Source organism: Epinephelus lanceolatus, chromosome 17, assembly GCF_041903045.1.
Source record: "Epinephelus lanceolatus isolate andai-2023 chromosome 17, ASM4190304v1, whole genome shotgun sequence".
NCBI lineage: Eukaryota > Metazoa > Chordata > Actinopteri > Perciformes > Serranidae > Epinephelus > Epinephelus lanceolatus.
Window position 1 is genome coordinate 64,671 of NC_135750.1, and position 15,701 is coordinate 80,371.

The 15,701-nt window shown below is 49.0% G+C and overlaps 1 protein-coding gene and 1 pseudogene across 4 annotated transcripts in view; one reads left to right on the forward strand and one right to left on the reverse strand.

Annotated features, from left to right (window-relative positions):
* Positions 1-15,451, reverse strand: part of eml4 (EMAP like 4) — a 63,455-nt gene extending 48,004 nt beyond the window's left edge. For 3 of the 4 annotated variants that reach the window (XM_078176263.1, XM_033613304.2, XM_033613303.2), the window contains exons 1-3: positions 15,132-15,299; positions 3,261-3,446; positions 2,990-3,110 (exon numbers count right to left, since the gene is read on the reverse strand). In XM_078176263.1, coding sequence (XP_078032389.1) covers positions 2,990-3,110; positions 3,261-3,446; positions 15,132-15,156 — 332 coding nt within the window. In that variant the 5' untranslated portion in view covers positions 15,157-15,299. Of the gene's footprint in view, positions 1-2,989; positions 3,111-3,260; positions 3,447-15,131 lie in introns of all 4 variants that reach the window. The other variant, XM_033613302.2, reaches the window with a different exon arrangement.
* On the forward strand, positions 1,632-2,917 carry LOC144458336 (uncharacterized; annotated as a pseudogene).
* Positions 15,452-15,701: the final 250 nt, after the last annotated feature.

The following is a 15,701-nucleotide window of genomic DNA, read 5'->3' on the forward strand; positions in this document are numbered from 1 at the left end:
CCCTGCTGAGACTCTACTGAGACTCTGATGAGGCTCTACTGACTCTACTAAGACTCTAGTGAGGCTCTACTGACTCTACTGAGGCCCTACTGATAATGTACTGACGCTCTAATGACTCTAATGAGGCCCTACTGACTCTACTGAGGGTCTATGGACTCTACTGAGGCTCTACTGAGGCTCTACTGACTAATGAGGCTCTACTGACGCTCTACTGACTCTACTGAGGCTGTACTGTAGGGCTGCAACTAACGATTGTTTTCATTGACGACTAATCTGTCGATTACTAACTAATCATTTTATCGAAAAATGTGTTAAAATGTTGAAAAATGTCTGCCTGTCTCTCCCAAACCTTAAAATTATGTCATCTAATGTCTTGTTTCGTACTCAAGCCAAAGGGTTTTAGTTCACCATCATGGAAGAGTGTGTGAAGCTGCCAATATTTTAACGAAAGAAGCTGGAAGAAGAGTATTTTGGGTACTTTTATAGTACTTTTCTATGAAAAATGACTCAAACCGATTTGTCAACTACTGCAGTACTACTATTACTACTACTACTAGTCACTGATTATTTTAATAGTCAGTTAGTTATCGATTAGTCGACTAATCGTTGCAGCCCTACTCTACTGAAGCTCTACCAATTCTACTGAGGCTCTACTGAGGCTCTACTGATACTCTATTGACGCTCTACTGACTCTACTGTAGCACTACTAAGGCTCTACAGACTCTACTGAGGCCCTATTGAGGCTCTACTGAAGCTCTACTGATGCCCTTCTGATGCTCTACTGAGGCTCTACTGTCTCTCAACTGACTACTGAGACTCTACTAAGGCTCTACTGACGCTACCAAGGTTCAACTGACTCTACTGAGGTTCTACCGACTCTACTGAGGCCCTACTGACTACTGAGGCCCTACTGACTCTAATGAGGCTCTACTGACTACTGAGGCCCTGCTGAGGCTCAACTGACCATACTGAGGCCCTACTGGCGCTCTACTGACTCTACTGAAGCCCTACTGAGGTTCTACTGACTCTACTGAGGCCCCAGTGAGACTCTAGTGAGGCTCTACTGATTCTACTGAGGCCCTACTGACTCTAATGAGGCTCTACTGATTCTACTGAGGCTCTACTGATACTCCACTGACTCTACTGGGGCCCTACTGAGGCTCTACTAAGGCTGTAATTATTCTACTGAGGCTCTACTGAGGCTCTATTAATACTCTACTGACTCTACTGGGGCCCTACTGATTCTACTGAGACTCTAGTGAGGCTCTACTGACTCTACTGATTCTACTGAGGCCCTGCTGAGGCCCTGCTGAGGCTCCACTGACTCTACTGAGGCCCTACTGAGGCCCTTCTGACTCTCCTGAGGCTCTACTGACTCTACTGTGTCTCTTTAAAATTCAGAGTGAATGAAGCTGTTGTGTTGTGTCGACTGATGTCACTGAGGACAACTTGACCCTCAGAACTGTGACAACAAACAGAGTGATTAATTATTTTAAATCTATTGATCAGATTCAGTCTGGAGGCTGAAATAAGATCAGTGATTAATGGTGAGAGAGGAAACACATCACAGATATAAACAGGAAACAGTGACTGTGACACGGAGACAAACCTAAACAGGTGGACTGAACTGACTGACACTCAGTGATGTCTCTGCGTGTCTCTGTTGCTGTGTGTGTCTCTGTGTCTGTGTGTGTCTCTGTTGCTGTGTGTGTCTCTGTGTCTGTGTGTGTCTCTGTGTCTGTCTCTGTTGCTGTGTGTGTCTCTGTGTCTGTGTGTGTCTCTGTGTCATTGTGTGTGTGTCTCTGTGTGTCTCTGTGTCTGTGTGTGTCTCTGTGTCTGTGTGTGTCTCTGTGTCATTGTGTGTGTGTCTCTGTGTGTCTCTGTGTCTGTGTGTGTCTCTGTGTCTGTGTCTGTCTCTGTGTCATTGTGTGTGTGTCTCTGTGTCATTGTGTGTGTGTCTCTGTGTCATTGTGTGTGTGTCTCTGTGTGTCTCTGTGTCTGTGTGTGTCTCTGTGGCTGTGTCTGTCTCTGTGTCATTGTGTGTGTGTTTCTGTGTCTGTGTGTGTCTCTGTGTCATTGTGTGTGTGTCTCTGTGTCTGTGTGTGTCTCTGTGTCATTGTGTGTGTGTCTCTGTGTGTGCTTCTGTGTCTCTGTGTGTCTCTGTATCTGTGTGTGTCTCTGTGTCTGTGTGTGTCTCTGTGTCATTGTGTGTGTCTCTGTGTCTGTGTGTCTCTGTGTCATTGTGTGTGTGTCTCTGTGTCTGTGTGTGTCTCTGTGTCATTGTGTGTGTGTCTCTGTCTGTGTGTGTCTCTGTGTCATTGTGTGTGTGTCTCTGTGTGTCTTTGTGTGCTTCTGTGTCTCTGTGTGGCTGTGTGTGTCTCTGTGTCTGTGTGTATCTCTGTGTCATTGTGTATGTGTCTCTGTGTCTGTCTGTGTCTGCGTGTGTCTCTGTGTCATTGTGTGTATCTCTGTATCTGTGTGTGCTTCTGTGTCTCTGTGTCTGTGTGTCTCTGTGTGTCTGTGTGTCTCTGTGTCTGTGTGTCTCTGTGTCTGTGTGTCTGTGTGTCTCTGTGTCATTGTGTGTGTCTGTGTGTCTCTGTGTTTCTGTATGTGTCTCTGTGTTTCTGTCTGTGTCTGCGTGTGTCTCTGTGTCATTGTGTGTGTCTCTGTATCTGTGTGTGCTTCTGTGTCTCTGTGTCTGTGTGTCTCTGTGTGTCTGTGTGTCTCTGTGTCATTGTGTGTGTCTGTGTGTCTCTGTGTTTCTGTATGTGTCTCTGTGTTTCTGTGTGTGTCTGTGTGTCTGTGTGTTTCTGTGTGTGTCTGTGTGTCTGTGTGTCTCTGTGTTTCTGTATGTGTCTCTGTGTTTCTGTGTGTGTCTGTGTGTCTCTGTGTTTCTGTGTGTGTCTGTGTGTCTCTGTGTTTCTGTGTGTGTCTATGTTTCTGTGTGTCTGTGTGTCCCTTTGTGTGTGTGTCTCTCTGTGTCTCTCACCTCTTGGCAGCAGACGACACCGTCTCCTTCCTGGTGACAGACGTGGAGTCTCTTTTACGTCCAGATGTTCCTCCATTAGCGATACAGGACATTGAGTAGGCTTCACGCAGCGCAGCACCTCCTGCAGGAGGCAGCACGTCAACCAGTTAAAGGACAAGACCAGTAAAGACCTAAACCTGACCAGTGACGACGAATGTAACCAGGTCAAACTAGGACTGACCAGTGAAGACGACTGTAACCAGTTCAAACTGGGACAGGTGAGGGGCATTACCTTTCCCTCCATGTTGTTTCTTGGTTGAGGACGCCGCTGAGACTTCAGAGGCAGCGAGGCGGCGAAGGACATCAGCAAGAGCAGCTTTCATCACAGTCAGCTCGTCCTCCTGCTGCTGGACACGAAGCTCCAGAGCTGAGAGACGGTCGTTGACATCGGAGACACTTGCTCCAGACATGCTGTCATCTACAGTGAGACAGAGACAATGATGTCACACAGAGGAGACTACACCTGTCTCTGTGACTGCACATATCTCTGTGACTGTATCCGTCTCTGTGACTGTACCTGCCTCAGTGACTGGATCTGTCTCTGTGTCTGTACCTGTATCTGTGTCTGTACCCGTCACTGTGTCTGTATCTGTCTCTGTGACTGTACCCCTCTCTGTGTCTGTACCCGTCACTGTGTCTGTACCTGCCTCTGTGACTGCATCCGTCACTGTGTCTGTACCTGTATCTGTACTTGTCTCTGTGTCTGTACCCGTCTCTGTGTCTGTACCCGTCACTGTGTCTGTACCTGCCTCTGTGACTGCATCCGTCACTGTGTCTGTACCTGTATCTGTACTTGTCTCTGTGTCTGTACCCGTCTCTGTGACTGTACCCGTCACTGTGTCTGTACCTCTATCTGTACCCGTCACTGTGTCTGTACCTGTCTCCGTGTCCCTGTATCTGGACCTGTCTCTGTGTCTGTGACTGTCTCTGTGCATGTGGCTGTCTCTGTGTCTGACTCTGTATCTGTCTCTGTATCTGTACTTGTCTCTGTGTCCCTGTATCTGGACCTGTCTGTGTGTCTATACCTGTCTCTGTGACTGTACCCGTCTCATTATTTGTAACAGTGTCTGTGACTGTACCCGTCTCTGTGTCTGTACCTGTCTCTGTGACTGTATCCGTCTCTGTGACTGTACCTGTCTCTGTGACTGTATCCATCTCCGTGACTGTACCTGTCTCTGTATCTGTACCTGTCTCTGTGTCCCTGTATCTGGACCTGTCTCTGTGTCTGTGACTGTCTCTGTGCATGTGGCTGTCTCTGTGTCTGACTCTGTATCTGTCTCTGTATCTGTACTTGTCTCTGTGTCCCTGTATCTGGACCTGTCTGTGTGTCTATACCTGTCTCTGTGACTGTACCCGTCTCATTATTTGTAACAGTGTCTGTGACTGTACCCGTCTCTGTGTCTGTACCTGTCTCTGTGTCTGTACCCGTCACTGTGTCTGTACCTGCCTCTGTGACTGCATCCGTCACTGTGTCTGTACCTGTATCTGTACTTGTCTCTGTGTCTGTACCCGTCTCTGTGTCTGTACCCGTCACTGTGTCTGTACCTGCCTCTGTGACTGCATCCGTCACTGTGTCTGTACCTGTATCTGTACTTGTCTCTGTGTCTGTACCCGTCTCTGTGACTGTACCCGTCACTGTGTCTGTACCTCTATCTGTACCCGTCACTGTGTCTGTACCTGTCTCCGTGTCCCTGTATCTGGACCTGTCTCTGTGTCTGTGACTGTCTCTGTGCATGTGGCTGTCTCTGTGTCTGACTCTGTATCTGTCTCTGTATCTGTACTTGTCTCTGTGTCCCTGTATCTGGACCTGTCTGTGTGTCTATACCTGTCTCTGTGACTGTACCCGTCTCATTATTTGTAACAGTGTCTGTGACTGTACCCGTCTCTGTGTCTGTACCTGTCTCTGTGACTGTATCCGTCTCTGTGACTGTACCTGTCTCTGTGACTGTATCCATCTCCGTGACTGTACCTGTCTCTGTATCTGTACCTGTCTCTGTGTCCCTGTATCTGGACCTGTCTCTGTGTCTGTGACTGTCTCTGTGCATGTGGCTGTCTCTGTGTCTGACTCTGTATCTGTCTCTGTATCTGTACTTGTCTCTGTGTCCCTGTATCTGGACCTGTCTGTGTGTCTATACCTGTCTCTGTGACTGTACCCGTCTCATTATTTGTAACAGTGTCTGTGACTGTACCCGTCTCTGTGTCTGTACCTGTCTCTGTGACTGTATCCGTCTCTGTGACTGTACCTGTATCTGTGTCTGTACCTGTCTCTGTGTCTGTACCTGTCTCTGTGACTGTATCCATCTCTGTGACTGCACCTGTCTCTGTGACTGTACCTGTCTCTGTGTCTGTACCTGTCTCTGTGACTGTACCTGTCTCTGTGTCTGTACCTGTCTCTGTGACTGTACCTGTCTCTGTGACTGTACCCGTCACTGTGTCTCTACCTGTCTCTGTGTCTGTACCTGTCTCTGTATCTGTACCTGTCTCTGTGTCCCTGTATCTGGACCTGTCTCTGTGTCTGTGTCTGTGACTGTCTCTGTGCATGTGGCTGTCTCTGTGTATGACTCTGTATCTGTGTCTGTACCTGTCTCTGTGTCCCTGTATCTGGACCTGTCTCTGTGTCTGTGTCTGTACCTGTCTCTGTACCTGTACCTGTCTCTGTGACTGTACCCGTCTCTGTGTCTGCACCCGTCTCTGTGACTGCACCCGTCTCTGTGTCTGTACCTGTCTCTGTATCTGTACCTGTCTCTGTATCTGTACCTGTCTCTGTGACTGTACCTGTCTCTGTATCTGTACCTGTCTCTGTATCTGTACCTGTCTCTGTGACTGTACCCGTCTCTGTGTCTGCACCCGTCTCTGTGTCTGTACCCATCTCATTATTTGTAACAGTGTCTGTGACTGTACCCCTCTCTGTGTCTGTACCTGTCTCTTTATCTGTACATGTCTGTTTCTGTACCTGTCTCTGTGTCTGTACCTGTCTCTGTGTCTGTATTTGTGACTGTACCTGTCTGTGTGTCTGTACCCGTCTCTGTGTCTGTACCCGTCTCATTATTTGTAACAGTGTCTGTGTCTGTACCTGTCTCTGTATCTGTACCTGTCTCTGTGACTGTACCCATCTCTGTGTCTGCACCCGTCTCTGTGTCTGCACCCATCTCATTATTTGTAACAGTGTCTGTGACTGTACCCGTCTCTGTGTCTGTACCTGTCTCTTTATCTGTACATGTCTGTTTCTGTATCTGTCTCTGTGTCTGTACCTGTCTCTGTGTCTGTATTTGTGACTGTACCTGTCTCTGTGTCTGTACTTGTCTATGTGTCTGTACCTGTCGATGTGTCTGTACTGGTCGATGTGTCTGTACCTGTCTCTGTGTCTGTACCTGTCTTTGTGTCTGTACCTGTCTCTGTGTCTGTACCTGTCTTTGTGTCTGTGACTGTACCTGTCTCTGTGACTGTACCCGTCTGTGTCTGCACCCGTCTCTGTGTCTGTACCTGTCTCTGTGTCTGTACCTGTCACTGTGTCTGTACCTGTCTCTTTATCTGTACATGTCTGTTTCTGTACCTGTCTCTGTGTCTGTACCTGTCTCTGTGTCTGTATTTGTGACTGTACCTGTCTGTGTGTCTGTACCTGTCTATGTGTCTGTACCTGTCGATGTGTCTGTACCTGTCTCTGTGTCTGTACCTGTCTCTGTGTCTATACCTGTCTTTGTGTCTGTACCTGTCTCTGTGTCTGTACCTGTCTTTGTGTCTGTGACTGTACCTGTCTCTGTGACTGTACCCGTCTGTGTCTGCACCCGTCTCTGTGACTGTACCTGTCTTTGTGTCTGTACCTGTCTCTGTGTCTGTGACTGTACCTGTCTCTGTGACTGTACCCGTCTGTGTCTGCACCCGTCTCTGTGTCTGTACCTGTCTCTGTGTCTGTTCATGTCACCGTGTCTGTACCTGTCTCATTATTTGTAACAGTGTCTGTGTCTGTACCTGTCTCTTTATCTGTACCTGTCTGTGTCTGTACCTGTCTCTGTGTCTGTACCTGTCTCTGTGTCTGTGACTGTATCTGTCTCTGTATCTGTACCGGTCTCTGTGTCTGCACCCGTCTCTGTGTCTGTATCTGTCTCTGTGTCTGTACCTGTCTCATTATTTGTAACAGTGTCTGTGTCTGTACCTGTCTCTGTGTCTCTGTATCTGTGACTGTACCTGTCTCTGTGTCTCTGTATCTGTGACTGTACCTGTCTCTGTGACTGTAACTGTCTCCGTGTCTGTACGTGTCTCTGTGGCTGTACCTGTATCTGTGTCTGTCTCTGTGTCTGTGTCTGTACCTGTCTCTGTGATTGTACCTGTCTCTGTGTGTCTCTGTGACTGTACCTGTCTCTGTGTGTCTCTGTGTCTGTACCTGTCTCTGTGATTGTACCTGTCTGTGTGTCTCTGTGACTGTACCTGTCTCTGAGTGTCTCTGTGTCTGTACCTGTCTCTGTGACTGTACCTGTCTCCGTGTCTGTACCTGTCTCTGTGTGTCTCTGTGTCTGTACCTTTCTCTGTGACTGTACCTGTCTCTGAGTGTCTCTGTGTCTGTACCTGTCTCTGTGACTGTACCTGTCTCCGTGTCTGTACCTGTCTCTGTGTGTCTCTGAGTCTGTACCTTTCTCTGTGTCTGTACCTGTCTCTGTGACTGTACCTGTCTCTGTGATTGTACCTGTCTCTGTGTCTGTGACTGTACCTGTCTCTGTGATTGTACCTGTCTCTGTGTCTGTGACTGTACCTGTCTCTGTGTGTCTCTGTGTCTGTACCTTTCTCTGTGTCTGTACCTGTCTCTGTGACTGTACCTGTCTCTGTGATTGTACCTGTCTCTGTGTCTGTACCTGTCTCTGTGACTGTACCTGTCTGTGTCTGTACCTGTCTCTGTGACTGTACCTGTGTCTGTGTGTCGCTGTTACTGTACCTGTCTCTGTGTGTCTCTGTGTCTGTACCTGTCTGTGTCTGTACCTGTCTCTGTGACTGTACCCGTCTCTGTGTCTGCACCCGTCTCTGTGACTGCACCCGTCTCTGTGTCTGTACCCGTCTCATTATTTGTAACAGTGTCTGTGTCTGTACCTGTCTCTGTATCTGTACCCGTCTCTGTGTCTGCACCCGTCTCTGTGTCTGTACCCGTCTCATTATTTGTAACAGTGTCTGTGACTGTACCCGTCTGTGTCTGTACCTGTCTCTTTATCTGTACATGTCTGTTTCTGTACCTGTCTTTGTGACTGTACCTGTCTCTGTGTCTGTTCATGTCTCTGTGTCTCTGTATTTGTGACTGTACCTGTCTGTGTGTCTGTACCTGTCTATGTGTCTGTACCTGGCGATGTGTCTGTACCTGTCTCTGTGTCTGTACCTGTCTTTGTGTCTGTACCTGTCTCTCTGTCTGTGACTGTACCTGTCTGTGTCTGTACCTGTCTCTGTGACTGTACCTGTGTCTGTGTGTCACTGTGACTGTACCTGTCTCTGTGTGTCTCTGTGTCTGTACCTGTCTGTGTCTGTACCTGTCTCTGTGACTGTACCCGTCTCTGTGTCTGCACCCGTCTCTGTGACTGCACCCGTCTCTGTGTCTGTACCCGTCTCATTATTTGTAACAGTGTCTGTGTCTGTACCTGTCTCTGTATCTGTACCCGTCTCTGTGTCTGCACCCGTCTCTGTGTCTGTACCCGTCTCATTATTTGTAACAGTGTCTGTGACTGTACCCGTCTGTGTCTGTACCTGTCTCTTTATCTGTACATGTCTGTTTCTGTACCTGTCTTTGTGACTGTACCTGTCTCTGTGTCTGTTCATGTCTCTGTGTCTCTGTATTTGTGACTGTACCTGTCTGTGTGTCTGTACCTGTCTATGTGTCTGTACCTGGCGATGTGTCTGTACCTGTCTCTGTGTCTGTACCTGTCTTTGTGTCTGTACCTGTCTCTGTGTCTGTGACTGTACCTGTCTCTGTGACTGTATCCGTCTGTGTCTGCACCCGTCTGTGTCTGTACCTGTCTCTGTGTCTGTACCTGTCACTGTGTCTGTACCCGTCTCATTATTTGTAACAGTGTCTGTGTCTGTACCTGTCTCTTTATCTGTACCTGTCTGTGTCTGTACCTGTCTCTGTGTCTGTGACTGTATCTGTCTCTGTATCTGTACCAGTCTCTGTGTCTGCACCCGTCTCTGTGTCTGTATCTGTCTCTGTGTCTGTACCTGTCTCATTATTTGTAACAGTGTCTGTGTCTGTACCTGTCTCTGTGTCTCTGTATCTGTGACTGTACCTGTCTCTGTGTCTCTGTATCTCTGTATCTGTGACTGTACCTGTCTCTGTGTCTCTGTATCTCTGTCTCTGTGACTGTAACTGTCTCCGTGTCTGTACGTGTCTCTGTGGCTGTACCTGTATCTGTGTCTGTACCTGTATCTGTGTCTGTACCTGTCTCTGTGTCTGTACCTGTCTCTGTGATTGTACCTGTCTCTGTGTGTCTCTGTGACTGTACCTGTCTCTGTGTGTCTCTGTGTCTGTACCTGTCTCTGTGATTGTACCTGTCTGTGTGTCTCTGTGACTGTACCTGTCTCTGAGTGTCTCTGTGTCTCTACCTGTCTCTGTGCCTGTACCTGTCTCTGTGTCTGTACCTGTCTCTGTGACTGTACCTGTCTCCGTGTCTGTACGTGTCTCTGTGACTGTACCTGTCTCTGTGTCTGTACCTGTCTCTGTGACTGTACCTGTCTCTGTGTGTCTCTGTGTCTGTACCTTTCTCTGTGTCTGTACCTGTCTCTGTGACTGTACCTGTCTCTGTGATTGTACCTGTCTCTGTGTCTGTGACTGTACCTGTCCCTGTGTCTGTACCTTTCTCTGTGACTGTACCTGTCTCTGTGTGTCTCTGTGTCTGTACCTGTCTCTGTGACTGTACCTGTCTCTGTGTCTGTACCTGTCTCTGTGACTGTACCTGTGTCTCTGTGTCACTGTGACTGTACCTGTCTCTGTGTGTCTCTGTGTCTGTACCTGTCTGTGTCTGTACCTGTCTCTGTGACTGTACCTGTCTCTGTGTCTGCACCCGTCTCTGTGTCTGCACCCGTCTCTGTGACTGCACCCGTCTCTGTGTCTGTACCTGTCTCATTATTTGTAAGCGTCTGTGTCTGTACCTGTCTCTGTATCTGTACCTGTCTCTGTGACTGTACCCGTCTCTGTGTCTGCACCCGTCTCTGTGTCTGTACCTGTCTCTGTGACTGTACCCGTCTCTGTGTCTGCACCCGTCTCTGTGACTGCACCCGTCTCTGTGTCTGTACCCGTCTCATTATTTGTAAGTGTCTGTGTCTGTACCTGTCTCTGTATCTGTACCTGTCTCTGTGACTGTACCCGTCTCTGTGTCTGCACCCGTCTCTGTGTCTGTACCTGTCTCTGTGTTTGTACCTGTCTCTGTGTTTGTACCTGTCTCTGTGACTGTACCTGTATCTGTGTCTGTACCCATCTCTGTGCATGTACCTGTCTCTGTGTCTGTACCTGTCTCTGTGTTTGTACCTGTCTCTGTGTCTGTACCTTTCTCTGTGACTGTACCTGTCTCTGTGTCTATACCTGTCTCTGTGCATATACCTGTCTCTGTGTCTGTACCTTTCTCTGTGTCTGTACCTGTCTTTGTGTCTGTACCTGTCTCTGTGTCTGTACCTGTCTCTGTGCATATACCTGTCTCTGTGTCTGTGACTGTACCTGTCTCTGTGACTGTACCTGTATCTGTGTCTGTACCTGTCTCTGTGATTGTACCTGTCTCTGTGATTGTACCTGTCTCTGTGTGTCTCTGTGACTGTACCTGTCTCTCAGGGCTTGACGCTAACTTTTTTCCCAAGGAGCACATGTGCTCCTGAGTTGAAAAAGTAAGGAGCGCACAAAGAACTTTAGGGGCACAATGTAAATTGATCAAATAATGTGTTTTCCGTATTAAACGTGATGCAAATAGACATTGACAAGCAAAATTATGTAATGAATTTGTATACAAAATGTACAGAAAGGTAAAATCATCAAGTTTTGAAAAAGTATTGCAATTTAATTTTGTCTTTAATGTTATCTTATATATATTATCTTTGCAATATGATTATCTTATATAATCTTATATAATGTTATTACTATCCTAAAACATTCTCCAGGTCCTCTGAAACTCTGCAGAACTTATTTCCACCCTGCCCAGCAGCGGTACTGTGGAGAACGGTCCCTAACTGCGGGGAGAACGGAGCCTCTTTTCCCAGTCCCTCTTTTCCGCCACAATTTGACTTATTCCCACCCAGCCGACAGCCTGGCCGTGGAGAAAGGTCCCTAACTGCATCAATAAGTGATTAACATAGGGGAGATCAAAATAAAATAAATAAATAACATAAAAATCAACCAGCTACCCTCCTTCCCTGACAGTCCCTTCATAAGTAAAGAACAGTCCCTAAAGTGCGGTGAGGTTTGTGGACCATTACCTGTCTGCCACAAGAGAGAAACGTTAACGGCTCATTTCTCCTCTTTCTACCTGTGTGCCGCCACGACTCGGTTGTCCAGGTACTACTGGGCAGTCATGACACCAACGAAGAGGAAGTTATTGGACCTGGAGTCGGACTTCTCTGTCGCGGTAAGCCGTTATCTTGCGCACTATGATCATCTGCCGTATTCCTGTCTGTGACCCCCGTTCAACCCACAACCGCCGTGATAATAGGGACACCCCAGCGCCCACTCCACTAACTTGACGTGGAAATGAGCGGTAGTCTAGAAAACTGGAGAGTTTTTGTTGTTGTTTGTTTGTTTTGTTTTTTTTTTTTGGAGGGTGCTCGTGTGCCCTCACATAGATTGAGCCCTGGGCGGTCATCCACATTGCCCATAGCAAAAACCGTCCCTGCCTCCTCCACACTGACTTATTTCCACCCTGCCGACAGTGGGACTTACGGCCGAGATCCACCGGGCATGTCAGCAGTGCGACACGTCTGCAGCACGAGTCCCGTAGCAGCTCGCCCCCATTAATCAATTACAGCGGCTCCACTGGCAACGGGAGCGGTGCAACAACCCCAGTCTGCCGCCCAAGAATTCTGTATTTTACGCGGCTCTTCTATTTTTGTCGCGCTACGCTCCCCTACGCGACCCTCCAGCAGATAAAAACTACATGAAATAGTGTGCTAAACGAGCACAGTGTGTTTTTAAATGAATAAACCATTATCAGAGGTGATATGTGATGATTTTTTTTCATGCATTTACCCATGTTTATCTGTGACATTGTGTAAATGTCCGTGGCGGACATTTTAAAGCGAGTAGATGACAAACAGTACAGTAAACTTGTAGATAACTCAAATATATGTAATAACTTAGGTGGAAAATGCTTTAACATTTCATGCAGCCTCTCAGCTTGGCAAACGGTAAACAACCCCGCTGGCGTCTCTACGTGTCGCTTCCGTACGCAGTCAGTGGAGTCTATATGAATACGCCGCGACGCTACGCTGTGGACCCCGGCCGTTATGTTCATTATGCCGACAGTGGCTTGGAAAACCGCCCATAACCGTGTCACACGGGGAAGAGGGAAGAGGGAAGGCGGCTGGAGTTCCTTCAATATTTGCGGTTAGATTATCATATTTTTTTATTGACAAAAATATAAGCTGCTTCGGCTGACTTTTTTATGCGCACATGTGCCCCTAAATATTTTTTACAGTCCGCACACACGTATTTTTAGTCGCAAATCCGAGTGAAACGCTCGCACTGTCGAGTCCTGCTGTATCTGTGTCTGTACCTGTATCTGTGTCTGTACCTGTCTCTGTGTGTCTGTACCTGTCTCTGTGTGTCTGTACCTGTCTCTGTGTCTGTGTCTGTACCTGTCTCTGTGTGTCTCTACCTGTCTCTGTGCCTGTACCTGTCTCTGTGTCTGTACCTGTCTCTGTGACTGTACCTGTCTGTCTCTGTACCTGTCTCTGTGTGTCTGTACCTGTCTCTGTGCCTGTACCTGTCTCTGTGTCTGTGTCTGTACCTGTGTCTGTACCTGTATCTGTGTCTGTACCTGTCTCTGTGTGTCTGTACCTGTATCTGTGTCTGTACCTGTCTCTGTGTGTCTCTACCTGTCTCTGTGCCTGTACCTGTCTCTGTGTCTGTACCTGTCTCTGTGTCTGTGGCTGTACCTGTCTTTGTGTCTGTACCTGTCTCTGTGTCTGTACCTGTCTCTGTCTGTACCTGTCTCTGTGTCTGTGGCTGTACCTGTCTCTGTGTCTGTACCTGTCTCTGTGACTGTACCTGTCTCTTTATCTGTACCTGTCTGTATCTGTACCTGTCTCTGTGTCTGCCTGTCTCTGTGACTGCACCCGTCTCTGTGACTGTACCTGTCTCTGTGACTGTACCTGTCTCTGTGTCTGTACCTGCCTTGCGACTGTACCTGTCTCTGTGACTGCACCCGTCTCTGTGTCTGCCTGTCTCTGTGACTGTACCCGTCTCTGTGTCTCTACCCATCTCTGTGACTGTACCCGTCTCTGTGTCTCTACCCATCTCTGTGACTGTACCTGTCTCTGAGACTGTACCTGTCTCTGTATCTGTACCTGTCTCTGTGACTGTACGTTTCTCTGTGTCTCTACCCGTCTCTGTGTCTGTACCTGTGTCTATGTCTGTACCCGTCTCTGAGACTGTACCTGTCTCTGTATCTGTACCCGTCTCTGTATCTGTACCTGTCTCTGTGACTGTACTTGTATCTGTGACTGTACCCGTCTCTGTGTCTGTACCTGTCTCTATGACTCTACCTGTCTCTGTGTCTGTACCCGTCTCTGTGACTGTACCTGTCTCTGTGACTGTACCTGTCTCTGTGACTGTACCTGTTTCTGTGTCTCTTCCCGTCTCTGTGATTGTACCTGTCTCTGTGTCTGTGTGCGTGCCTGTCTCTGTGACTGTACCTGTCTCTGTGTCTGTACCTCTCTGTGACTGTACCAGTCTCTGTGACAATGTCTGCACCTGTCATTGTGTCTGTCTCTGTGTCTGTACCTGTCTCTGTGTCTGTACCCGTCTCTGTGTCTGTACCTGTCTCTGTGACTGTACCCATCTCTGTGACTGCACCTGTCTCTGTGTCTGTACCTGTCTCTGTGACTGTACCCGTCTCTATGTCTGTACCTGTATCTGTGACTGCACCCGTCTGTGTCTGTACCCGTCTCTGTGTCTGTACCCGTCTCTGTGATTGTACCTGTCTCTGTGTCTGTACCTGTCTCTGTGTCTGTACCTGTCTTTGTGACAATGCCTGTACCTGTATCTGTGACTGTACCCGTCTCTGTGTCTGTACCTGTATCTGTGTTTGTACCCGTCTCTGTGACTCCACCCGTCTGTGTCTGTACCCGTCTCTGTGACTGTACCTGTCACTGTGTCTCTTCTCATCTCTGTGCCTGTACCTGTCTCTGTGTCTGTACCTGTCTCTGTGCCTGTACCTGTCTCTGTGTCTGTACCTGTCTCTGTGACTGTACCTGTCTGTCTCTGTACCTGTCTCTGTCTCTGTGACTGTACCTGTCTGTGTCTGTACCCGTCTCTGTGTCTGTACCTGTCTGTGTCTGTACCCGCCTCTGTGACTGTACCTGTCTGTGTCTGTACCCGTCTCTGTGACTGTACCCGCCTTGGGACTGTACCCGTCTCTGTGTCTGTACCTGTCTCTGTGACTGTACCTGTCTCTGTGACTATACCCATCTCTGTGTCTGTACCTGTCTAGGTGAGTCGGATGTTTATTGATTATCAGATCTTAATCAGATTCATCAGTTTATAAACTACAACCAGCAGCAGAGACTACTTCCTGAAACACACACAGAGGACGGAGGACAAATAAATCATTTCCTGAGTCTTTGTTCTACAGATCAGAGTCCACACACACACACACACACACACACACAATAACACACAGTAACACACAGTAACCCCCCCCCCCCCCCCCCCCCCCACACACACACACACACACACATCCCGCTCCGTCGTCTCAGGAGGAGCCGTTTGTTTTGCGGCCCTGCAGCCGCCGGAGGGGCGGTGCAGACTCTGTCTGATAAATACAGCAGTGACACGTGTAAAGCCGCCGGAGGCGCATGCGGCTCTCACCGTGCGGCCACTGCATGGACAGGTGACCGGGCGGTGCTCGGGGCGCGAGCGGCGGGCGGGACTTACCTAAGCTGCCGGTGAATCCGTCCATTTTCCGGGACAAAAGCGGGAGTCCGGGCCGGAGGCCTGCGGGAGGCTGAGCGCACACTGCGGGCCTCCGTCCGGGTTTTTCCACCGCAGCGAGGGGAGGAGGAGGCGAGCCGAGCCGAGCCGAGCCGGGTCTATCCCCGCCGCGCTGCCCGCCCTGTCCGTCCGTCCGTGAGGCCGAAGATCCGCCGCTTTCCTGCGGGCTGGAAGAAGAAGCCGCTCCCGGAGGATCCGACACAGACACCAAGAGAAGCCGCGGAGCCGCAGACACGACGGACCGACGCTGCTGCGCGTTTCCGACTCCGCCTGCTCTGGCAGCGCGCGCTTCCCCCGGAGAAGGAGGAGGAGGGGGAGAAGGAGGAAGGGGGGCTGTTACAGACAGAGACACAGATGGGGGAGTCAGGTTTCACCCTCTCAGCTGAGGAGCTGCGGCGCCCCCCGGCGGTCACTCTACGTCATCACAAACACAAACGCATAAAGTTTATTCAATTCAAACTCACCAGTGCTGTACCTGACTGTAGGTTCGTTGGAGATGAGCCAGTCCTGCGC